This window comes from Pipistrellus hanaki (genome assembly GCF_964339955.1).
Source record: "Pipistrellus hanaki genome assembly, chromosome: 2".
Classification (NCBI taxonomy): Eukaryota; Metazoa; Chordata; class Mammalia; order Chiroptera; family Vespertilionidae; genus Pipistrellus; species Pipistrellus hanaki.
In genome coordinates this window covers 93,032,973-93,045,263 of record NC_140504.1, presented here as the reverse complement: position 1 = coordinate 93,045,263, position 12,291 = coordinate 93,032,973, and the positions used below count along the sequence as shown (strand labels likewise).

The following is a 12,291-nucleotide window of genomic DNA, read 5'->3' as shown; positions in this document are numbered from 1 at the left end:
TCACAATTGGGTTTGCCCAGCTTCTCTGGAGGTACAAGGAGTTGTCAGATGACCTTAGCTCCCTTTTGAAAATGGCTTATTCGTCTGATACTTTATAACCTAAAGATTAAAGACTGAAAAACTGATTATAAATCAAGCTATATTCCCATTAGCTTGCATTATAAATGTTCCATATGTTTGCAGGAAAAGTAGTTTTCAAAATTATACACTAAAGAAAAATGTAACTGAGTAATTCAGCCTTACTACTAATAATAGGTCACACAAAGTTCAATACTTTAATGAAAACTAGTTCCCTTTAGGGCTAATACGTGTTTATGAGACAACCACTGAAGACCTACACTCAAGCATACTATCTCCACAATTAATTTTTGTCCAGTAAGCATGAATTTCTGCACGCAAATCAGTCCTATATTTTGAAAAGCTAATATGAACAATATAATAACTAACTGTTGTCACATGGTACTTGCTATGTACTAGAAGCCCTTTACATGTTTTATATTATTTAATTGTCACAGCAACTTGATAAAATAATTGCTATTATTATTTACACTTTTCAGATAAGGAAACTGAACAGAGACAGATCAGATAAGGTGAACTGTCTTGCTTTAGCTCCATAGTAGATCCAGGCAACCTGGTATCTGTGCTTCTGCATTATACTGCCTAACAAAATAGATTTGCATTGCAAAGACAGCCAGTGCAAAAGGAAGCTTTTAAAGGGATTATCTACAGAAAAAAAGTTTGATTTCAACAGAATTTTTCAGCAAATAAGAAAAGTTCTTGAATTGTAAATTGCAGACTATAAAGTTTATGAAATCGGACAGTCCAAAAGAAAAAGACAATTAGTAAAGTTATATAAAAAAAATTGGCATAATACTGCCACACGCAGGTGGAGAAAAAATCATATTCCCATACATTGACAAAGAACTGAAAGTTACTGTAGTAGTGAATGAAATTAATGAGTTAACATTCAAATTTGACACTGGTTCAAATTTGAATGTCAAATGCCACCAAAATAAACACAAATTAAAAATTAAGAACCTCTGCTTAATTTTACCTTTTGATTTCGAGGTAAATCTTGAGCATTTGACGGAGGCTTGTAATTCAGAACTAATCTTCTAAATTCCAAAAGATTAAATAATGACTGAAAAAGAACAACAATTTAAGAAATATAAGAAAAAATTCTATTACAGAACAGTAAAAATATGATATTTCAGAGGTTTATTTTTGACAATTATGCACTTCATCACAGAATTATTGCAATTGGTGCAAGAAGGCCTATTATTCCCAAGAAAAGTCAAATTACTTATATTTGGAGATACTGTTCTTGATCATTAACAATTATTTATAGTACTGAAAAGTCAAAATTATACATGGACAACTCAAACAAACATACTATATATTATATTAAAATCGCTCTTTATGTTATACTGTGCCTAATATGCAGTTTCCTCAAAATAAAAGTTATACAAATGCAAAAGTCTAGAACTTTTTTAACATATTAGCTTTACTGTAAGTTATCTAGAGGTATTAATTCTACAAAAATATAGCACAGGTAAATTATGAGTCAGTTGCCTGGCTTTAGAGAAACAAAAATAAATTACATATTATCTCTATGCTGAAGGAGACACACAACCTAGAAGGGAGATATATTATAACAATATAAATGTGACTCTAAGATACAGCAGTATTGTTCACACAGAGTATAATGACAGCATATAAACTATAGCTTAATATCCAGTCATCATGATAAACATTTGTCTAAAAAATAAAATGAAATACAATGTAAAATTTGAGCCATATTCATATACAGTAAATTCACCACAGAGTACTCTTTGTAAAGTTTCATTGTAGGTTTTTTACATGCATGTATATGAGTACACATAAAGTGTTTTACAAAGTAGAATGTACTCCTTTCTGTGAGTCTCAGTTTATAAAGTTTGAAAGTCACTGTATAGGAGGTGATAATGTATTAAATCTAAGTAAAGGCAAGTTACCAACTTGTTAGAAGATAAAGGAGACACCACAAATCAATAAGAAAACAAAGGTGTTTTTTTTTTAATAGTTGGCTGTAGAGAGAAGTAGCCCACTGTAGTAGTTAGTTATAGATATATAAATATATATTTGGGTTAAAGACATAAATATGAAAGGTAAAACCATAAGCCTACTAATAGAAACTGTTGGGAAACATTTTATCTTGTGATCTAGAAAAACTTAACTAAACAATATGCACATATGAAATAATTCACTTATGCATCCATTCAACAAACCTTTATGGAGCACCGCCCCCAGTCCCCAGTGCATCATCATAGCAACTGGTCGACTAGTCATAACGATTGCTTAGGCTTCAATATATATAGATGACTGATTTTTCTGAATCTGAGTCAGTTAAGTCAATAATATTCAAAGACTAAATTTCTTACATTCCGAAGAAGGAGACGTTGTATGGATGGACAAGTAAATCTTATCTAATGGACATACACAAATAAACAAACTCTAGTTCTGGTTTCATATCTTCGTTACATCCCTAAAATTTCAGGGAAATACACTCAGAAATATTTTCTTTCCACTGTGACAATAATTCCTAACCTCAGGAAGGGAGAAGAGATTAGTTTCAAATAAGAAATTAATTCAAAATAATTCCAAAGAAGGCAAAGGTAATGCTCTTCTATTAAAACTCCATCCTGGGACTGAGGAACAGAGGAGGCTGAGGAATGTTGCAATCTCTACACTAGTTCATTGGACAGAAAATCACATTAAAACCTTGCCTTAAGCTCTGTTTCAAGTACACAACTTAAAAGAAACCCAACTCCAACCCACTCTCAACTGCTATGTGCCCAGCAAATAAGATCTGCATAATAACCTTACCTGAATAACAGCACTAAACCAGCAAGTGTTGCCAACATTCTTTAGTCCGACAGGAGCTCTGTCCTGCCTTTTCCTATCATACGGGTTTCGAGAATCCCTCCACACTTCTGTAGGTGTCCTTTTTAAACATGCTTTGTTTTCTGCTATGCTGGCTTCAAGAACTCTTAAGCAACGGAGAGAAAATAAAAAAAATAAAAAAAACACATACAAAACCAGTTATAATTTAGTTCTGTACTCTAGGAAATAGCATAAATTAAAGATTTTTAATTACTTAAAGCTCTAGATAATGTATCTGGGGAAGTACTACTTAGGACTATCTTTAATCAAGCAGAGGTTAGTTTTATTTAAAAACATAGCAGTGGTAAAGAATTGAGACATGCAGCCTTTTTTTCTAAGAAACAGAAAATTTCAAATATAATCTTTTTAATAGAAACTATGTTAAATTATGTTTCAACAAATTAAAGGCTTAGTGGCAGGACTATAGAAAGCACCTAGATAAGTTTTCTGAGAAATCACTGTTTTAAAGTACATATTTACAATGTAACAAAATGACTAGTTTTTATAACAATTACTTTGAATCATCAAGAAAACAGTAAAAACTACAAATGCACTTTTCACCTCTGACTATTAATTTGCTGCTTTTTAAATATTTATTATTTTATTTTATTTTATTGATTTTTTTACAGAGAGGAAGGGAGAGGCATAGAGAGCTAGAAATATCAATGAGAGAGAAACATCGGCCAGCTGCCTCCTCACACCCCACACTGGGGATGTGCCTGTAACCAAGGTACATGCCCTTGACCTGAACCAAACCTGGGACCTTTCAGTCCGCAGGCTGACACTCTATCCACTGAGCCAAACCAGTTTCAGCTGCTGCCATATATATATATATATATATAAAGTTAAGGTAAATGCTAGGGTTCCTTTCAGTTCTAGAGATCTGACTTTATGACAGCTAAATAAAGGGAAAAAATACTTATGTATTCACTTCACCCAAATTTTTTCCTACGGAAAATCCCAGTGAAATAAATATCTACATGTCAGAATAATAAAATATGAACCTCTTCAAAATAAACTCACATACAGAATATCTTAAACATACCTAAACATGGCAAGAGCAATGCTACTTTGCTCTGGCAACAACAGGCTGGGAAACCCTAGTTCCCACAATGAACTAACAAGCATATTGCCTGCTCAAGACATGCATTACTCTTCCAAATAAGCATAAATAATAGTCAGGTGTCTTATCCCATTTTGTCCATTACAAAAACATTGCAACAATGAGCTTTTCTAACTTTTTGAGCTCACCATTTTTATCCTAAAGATTTTACTCTATCAGATTAATTTCAAAATAATATAGTTATATTCTTTAATTGTGTGTGTGAGGGGGAAATAAATGATTACTCTAACAGCATTGTTTACAACATGACATTAGATACAATGTAGTACGATTCCATGTTATTACTTAAAATAACTTATGTGAATATAGAATAAATTTTTGGGGGGGAAACAGGTTTTAAAACGCAGGTAACAACATATTTTAAAATATAAAGATCAACATACACTCACATTTTTAAAAATAAACAGTTCATACCTCTGTCACTATTACAAGTGTTCAAACATTAGCAACACACTTTGCCTAATAATCATCTCTCAAAAGCAACCTAGGCTACTAGACGCTTTTTCTCAAGCTATTTACCAATAAAGGTACCAAAATTCCTTGGAAGGATAGAGATAAAAAGTCAAAGAGCCAATTGACACTTCCTACTGTTTAAGTTGGACAGGTCGGCACAACATAGCACAATAATAACAATCAATTGGAACAAATTGACTTTGTACATGGTAACTAATTTATACTCAGCAGAAAAAAGTTAATGCATAGCATACAAAACATAAATATGACACAAAAGACTGCTTAAGAAGATATATTGAATTTTACATAGGAAGATATATTGAATTTTTAGTGACTTATAAAGGGGAGTGTTTTCTTTTGAAAATATTTTCTCTTTGTAATACATATGTATATTTAGAAGTATAAATAAGGAAAACTTATTTATATCTTGGTAATTAGAGATGAAAGAACTAATAAAACATGCAATGAGTTCTGGGAAAACTCATAGCAATACCTCAAACAGAGAAGAATAAGCACCAGTGGTCACATATAAGCGATTGGAGAGGCACCTAGCGACTGTACAAGTCCTTGTTGATATGTACAATAACCACTTAAATAGAGAATTCTAGAGCTTATTTTTAAAGTATAATCTAGTCAAAAGTCTAGGAGAATTTCACTCAATCCTGAATTTCCTAGTGGGTGAGCCTATACTTTACGACTAATTACAACAAAATACTAATAAGAAACGATCCCTTCTTGATAATGGCAACAGGCCAGATCACATTTATCATAATGACTAGGCAATGAGTCACACAGACATTACTTATAGAAAACTTGAGAATACCTAATATCTAAAAAATATACCTAATCTACAAAAATTAAAATCCAATCTTGAAGGGGAGAGTGGCTGTGATTGGGAGCCTAACCTTAACTTCAACCAGGAAGAACTCGGATACCTCCCAGGATCCTACAATCACAACACCCAGGGACCAGCTGCGAACCCATTAACACGAGGTCTGAAGCAGTGCAAATACTCGGACATGGATAAGCCCTGCACCTTCTCACGAAAAGGTTAAATATCGCCTATAGAAAGGTGAGGTCTGCGATCCAGACTGGAGGGAGAAACGCACACAGCAGAATCTAGAGTTTCAAAGGAAGTCTGCACCCCACAAAATCTGTCACCATTGGATCAGCATAGCCCGGAGTCCACAGGGCTGTTGGCAGAAGGGAACTCTAGAAATCAACACATAGCTGGGCTGGGCACAGAAAGGCAGCCCTAAGTATACCGGCTGCACAATGCCAAGGGAAAAAGACATGCACAGAGACGTGCACAGCACTGGGGGGAAAAGTCACGAGTCCATGTGCTTATTCTTGCTTTATTTTTCTTTACATTCTTGCTTTTGATTACTAAACTCAGCACACAGGATCCCCCAATTAAAAACACTCTTAGAGACTGCAGGGGAAAGTTGTTTTTATGGAACCTGGGGATCAGAGTGGGGGAAACGATCAGAGAACCAGCTCTGGGGCAGTGATTCCCTCAACCCAGAATTAAGTGCAGCAAGGAAAACAAAAACTAAATACTGGGTAGACAGGACTTCTAGCCTCGGATGTCAATACAGAGTCAATTGACTCAGGATTGTGGCTTACCACACAGAGGAGCAGTGGATTGCAGGGAACTTCAATATTGTCCTGACTACCTGACAGAAAACAGGCATGCCAAACAGAACAGTAGAGAAAGTGAATGACCTTCACTAGTGAACATTTTTATTTTTGTCATTTATTTAAGGAACTAATTTTTTTTCTCACTTGATTTTACTTTTTTTATTATATTTTTAATTAGTATTATTACTACTATTTTACCTTTTTTGAAATTTTCATTTTATTTTTTCCTTATTTTATTTGATGATTAGTGTCCTACATTCTATTTTCATTTTTCCTTTGATATCATTTTACTCTATCTCAACTTTACCTTTACATTTGTTATCTATATGACAACAAACAAGTACCTATCAATAATAACTTTAAATGTAAATGGATTAAATGCCCCAATCAAAAGACATAGGGTAGCTAAGTGGATAAGAAAACATGACCCATATATCTGCTATCTACAGCAAACCCACCTCAGAACAAAGGACTCACACCGACTGATAGTGAAGGGATGGAAAAAGATTTTTCAGGCCAATGGAAATGAAAAAAAAGCAAGGGTAGCAATACTTGTATCTGACAAATTAGACCTCAAAATGAAGGCCATAACAAGAGATAAGGAAAGCCCCTTCATAATATTAAAGAGAGCAATTCAACAATAAGATAAATACTCTGTTAAACATATATGCACCCAATACAGGAAAACACACATAAAAAAAAAAATTATGAAAGATATCAAGGGAGAGATTGACAGCAATACAGTCATAGGATGGGAATTTAATACCTCACTAACACCATTGGACAAGTCCTCTGAACAAAAAATTAGCAAAGAAACATCAATCCTAAATGACTCACTAAATCAGATGGAATTGACATCTTCAATTTCACACCAAAGCTACAGAATATATATTCTTCTCAAGTGCACAGGGACCATTTTCAAGGACAGACCATATGTTGGGACATAGGCAAAGTCTCTTCAAATTCAAGAAGATAGAAATCATATCAAGCATCTTCTCAGATCACATTGGCATAAAACTAGAAATCAGCTACAATAAAAAATTTAAAAAAAAATTTAAACAACTGGAAGCTAAACAGCATGCTATTAAAAAATGACTGGGTAATCAGAGATCAGAGAAGAGGTTAAAAAAAACTAAAAAAAAACCATCATGGCAACAAACGACAATGAAAACACAACAATCCAAAATCTATAGGACACTATGAAAGCAGTATTGATAGGGAAGTTCATAACTCTACAGGCCTACCTCAAAAAATAAGACACAATGGTAATAAGTTATCTAGGCCTACAATTCAAAGAGATAGAAAGAGAGCAACAAGAAAAGCCCAGTAAAAGCAGAAGAAGGAAATAATAAAGATCAGAGCAGACATAAATGACATAGAGACAAAAAAAAAAAAAAGTTCAACAAAACCAAGTGCTGTTTTTTTCAAAGGATAAACAAGATTGATGAACCTCTTACCAAGGCTTACCAATAAGCAAAGAGAGAGGAGCTAAGTAAATAAAATCAGAAATGAAAGAGGTGAAGTAACAACCGATCCCACAGAAATACAAACAATTATGAAAAAATACTATGAACAACTCTCTTCCAACAAAATGGACAACCTAGATGAAATAAATGGACATATTCTAAGAAAAACACAAGCTCTCAAAATTCAACCAAGAAGAATAAAAAAAACCTGAATAGGCCAATAACTACCTAAGAAATTGAAAGAGCAATAAAAAATCTTCCAGCAAAAAGCCCTGGTCCGGATGGCTTTACAGGAGAGTTCTACCAAGCATTCAAAGAAGAACTAAAACCCATCCTCCTCAGACTATTCCAAAAAATTCAAGAGGATGGCACACTTCCAAGCTCTATGAAGTCAGCATTACCCTAATCCCCAAACCAGATAAAGACACCAAAAAAAAGAGAACTACATGCCAATATCCTTGATGAACATAGATGCTAAAATCCTACACAAAATTCTAGCATATCGGATTCAGCAATACATTAGAAAGATCATACACCATGACCAAGTGGGACTTATTCCGGGGATGCAAGGATGGTACAATATCCGCAAATCAATAAATGTGATACATCACATAAAAAAACTGAGGGACAATAACACAATCATATCAATTGATGCAGAAAAATGGATTTGACAAAATCCAACACCCTTTCTTGATAAAAACTGTCAGCAAAGTGGTAATAGAGCAATCATACCTCAACATAATTAAAGTCCTATATGACAATCCTACAGCCAACATTATACTTGATGGGCAAAAACTAAAACCATTTCCCCTAAGAATAGGAACAAGACAAGGATGTCACTTTCATTAATCCTGTTCGACATAGTACTAAAAGTACTAGCCATAGAGACCAAACAAGAAGACGAAATAAAAGGTCTCCAAATTGGAAAAGAAGTAAAACTGTCCTTATTCGCAGATGACATGATATTACACATAGAAAACCCCAAATATTCCAATAAAAAAAAAACTAGCCGGCACCGGTTTGGCTCAGTGGATAGAGCGTCGGCCTGCGGACTGAAAGGTCCCGGGTTCGATTCCGGTCAAGGGCATGTACCTTGGTTGCGGGCACATCCCCAGTAGGGGGTGTGCAGGAGGCAGCTGGTCGATGTTTCTCTCTCATCGACATTTCTAACTCTCTGTCCCTCTCAATTCCTCTCTGTGTAAAATCAATAAAATATATTTTAAAAAAATAAATTTAAAAAAATACTAGAATAAATGAATTTGGCAATGTAGCAGGATACAAAATTATCACCAAGAAATCTGTGGCCTTTTTATACACCAATAATGAACTCATAGAAAGAGAAATGAAAAAAAATCATTTACCATTGCACCAAAAAAATTAATATACCTAGGAATAAATTTAATTAAGGAGATAAAAAACCTGTACCAGAAAACTACAGGATATTGAAAAGAGATAGAAGAAGGCATAAACAAATGGAAGAACATACCATGTTCATGGACTGGTAGAATCAACATCATTAAAATGTCCATACTACCTAAATCAATCTATAGATTCAATGCAATACCTATTAAAATACCAATGCCATATTTCAAAGATCTAGAACAAACTCTCCAAAAATTCACCGGGAATAAAAAAAGACCCCAAATAGCCACAGCTATCCTGAGAAAGAACAAAGTTGGAGGAATGACAATACTCCAATAAGATATCAAGCTATATTACCAAGCCACAGTTCTCAAAACTACCTGGTACTGGCACAAGAACAGCCATATACATCAATGGAACAGAATAGAGAACCTAGAAATTGACCCATGCCATTATACTCAATTAATATTTGACAAAGGAGGCAAGAGCATACAATGGATTCAAAACCGTCTATTCAATAAATGGTGCTGGGAAATTTGGTCAGATACACACACAAAAAATGAAACTAGATCATCAACTTACACCATACACAAAAACAAACTCAAAATGGCTAAAGGATTTGAATGTAAGACAGGAAACCATAAAAATCCTACAAGACTCCATTTGCAGCAAAATTGCAGATATATGTCATAACAATATCTTTACAGACACAGATCCTAGGGCTAGAGAGACTAAGGAGAAAATAAACAAATGGGACTAAATCAAAATAAAAAGCTTCCACACAGCAAAAGAAGCCATAAACAAAACAAGAAAGCCCACTGCATGGGAGAACATATTTGCCAATATTATCTCCAATAAGGGTTTAATCTCCAACATTTACAAGGAATTCATACAATTTAACAAAAGGAAGATAAACAATTCAATCAAAAAATGGACAAAGGACTTAAATAGACACTTTTTGAAAGAGGACATTCAGAAAGCCAAAAGACTTATGAAAACATGCTCAAAGTCACTAATCATCTGAGAGATGCAAATCAACGACAATAAGGTACCACCTCACACCTGTCAGAATGACTATCATCAACAAATCAACAAATAACAAGTGCTGAAGAGGATGTGGAGAAAAAGGAACCCTCTTGCACTGCTGGTGGGAATGCAGACTGGTGCAGCTACTGTGGAGAAGAGTATGGAGTTTCCTCAAAAAGTTAAAACTTGAATTGCCATTTGACCCAATAATACCACTTCTAGGAATATATCCCAAGAAAACAGAAACACCAATCAGAAAAGATATATGCACCCCTATGTTCATAGCAGCACAATTTACAATAGCTAAGATTTGGAAACATTCTAATGCCCATCAGCAGATGAGTGGATTAGAAAACTATGGTACATTTACACAATGGAATATTACACTGCTATAAAAAAGAAGGAATTCTTAACATTTGCAGCAGCATGGATGAACCTGAGAGCATTATGCTAAATGAAATTAGCTAGTCAATGAAAAGAAAAAAAAATACCACATGACTTCACTCATTTATGGATAATAAAGAATATTATAACCAGATGAACAAAAGAATAGATACAGAGGCAGAGAAGCATTGAACAGACTGTCAAATTACAGTGGGAAGGCTGGGAGGTTTGGGGGGAGGAGGTAAGAAATCAACCGAAGGACTTGTATGCATGCATATAAGCATACCCAATAGACTCAAAACACTGGGGGGTGGGGTGAGGGCGTATGCCAGAGGGTAGAGGAGGCCAGAGGAATGTCATGGGAAAGGGGTGGGGAGGGGAAGGAGACATATGTACTTTTATTTGTAATAGTTTAAACAATAAAATTAAATTTAAAAATTCAAACGTAAAAAAAAAAAAAAATCCATATATGTCACAAAATAACAAAATGCAATTCAACCTCAAGACCAGACTGAGTAAAATTAGGTTTCATGTTCCCCATAAGGGTCAACTACCCAATCCAAATTTACATTACACTGCACTGAGATAATGCTATTCTTCTTTTTCCATATCTGGGTGATTATTAAAACCGCCGAAACCGGTTTTACAGTGGATAGAGTGTCAGCCTGTGGACTGAAGGTTCCCAGGTTCGATTCCGGTTTAGGGCATGTACATTGGTTGCGGGCACATCCCCAGTAGGGGGTGTGCAAGAGGCAGCTGATCGATGATTCTCTCTCATCAATGTTTCTAACTCTCTATCCCTCTCCCTTCCTCTCTGTAAAAAATCAATAAAATATGTTTTTTAAAAAAGATTATTAAAACCCAGGGAGGTGTTTTTGTTTTGTTTTTTATGTTTCCATATAGCCCATCTTCCACCAAAAAAAAGTACACCTCTTCATTTGTATGTGTTCATACAAATAGTGTAATGTAAATACTACCTTAACATAATGAGATAATGAAAGCTTTTTAGTTCTTTTGCCTACTCTCTCCCATGATAGGACTTGGGGGAATATACCACCTCACATGTACTTTCTAGGAAAAAGCAGCTTGCTGTGCTATTTGTATTATTACTCCACAGAGAACGTTTGAAGGGAAAGATACCATCTTCCCCAGCATTTCTACATACCTTTCATTACAGAATAAAATTAGATACAAACTATAATAACTGATTAGGGCTCAAGAGATACATGACCATTGCTTCTCAAAGTTACCTAGGATATAAAAACAAAGCAAAAGCCCAACCTGTAGCCAAAGTTTACTCTATTCCCAAACTGGTATTCCTTCCTCTAGTCCAGCACTGGCATATCAAACATAAACTTTCTATAAAACCAAATTCCTAGCTTCACAATGTAAAGCCAGTGGTACTACCCAGGCTTTAAAGTATGCAATAGCAGCATTCCAAGTATTACAGTTGCCAGTAGAGACAGAAAGGGGGGAAAGGGTAGGAAAAAAAAAATTGCAAATTTCAAATAGCTCAGAAAGGAGAAAGGGTAGACAAAAAACAAAAACAAAAAAATAAAATAAAACCCACAAATTTGCAAATTTCAAATAGCTCAGAAATAGCGAGACTAAAATGTAACATGCAAAAGGCAATCCCTAGAGCCACAAATCAAAACCCAACCCCACTACACTTCATAGGCTTTCTTATCTTCCCAACACTGGTCATGACCATGCAATCAGTAATACAGATAAAAAGATGCTGTCTTCTCTTCCATACATCACACTGAATGTTTAAAGCATCTACGTAGGGTAAATATTCATCTTTCCATTAAAAATTTGTAGTAATGATTGTGGGTCATTATTTTTGCTTGTGTTTTTTTTTTTTTTTTAATAATAATATTATTTAAATTGCATTATAGCAGTAATGTTGAAAAC

At 34.5% G+C, this 12,291-nt stretch overlaps 2 protein-coding genes across 4 annotated transcripts in view; both read right to left on the bottom strand.

Annotated features, from left to right (window-relative positions):
- Window positions 1-12,291, bottom strand: part of USP25 (ubiquitin specific peptidase 25) — a 176,388-nt gene that overhangs the window by 103,883 nt on the left and 60,214 nt on the right. For all 3 annotated transcript variants that reach the window (XM_084875916.1, XM_084875917.1, XM_084875918.1), the window contains exons 5-6: window positions 2,866-3,028; window positions 1,055-1,141 (exon numbers count right to left, since the gene is read on the bottom strand). In XM_084875916.1, coding sequence (XP_084732042.1) covers window positions 1,055-1,141; window positions 2,866-3,028 — 250 coding nt within the window. The remainder of the gene's footprint in view (window positions 1-1,054; window positions 1,142-2,865; window positions 3,029-12,291) is intronic.
- Window positions 1-12,291, bottom strand: part of P2RY13 (purinergic receptor P2Y13) — a 403,762-nt gene that overhangs the window by 389,699 nt on the left and 1,772 nt on the right. The gene's annotated exons all lie outside the window — the stretch shown is intronic.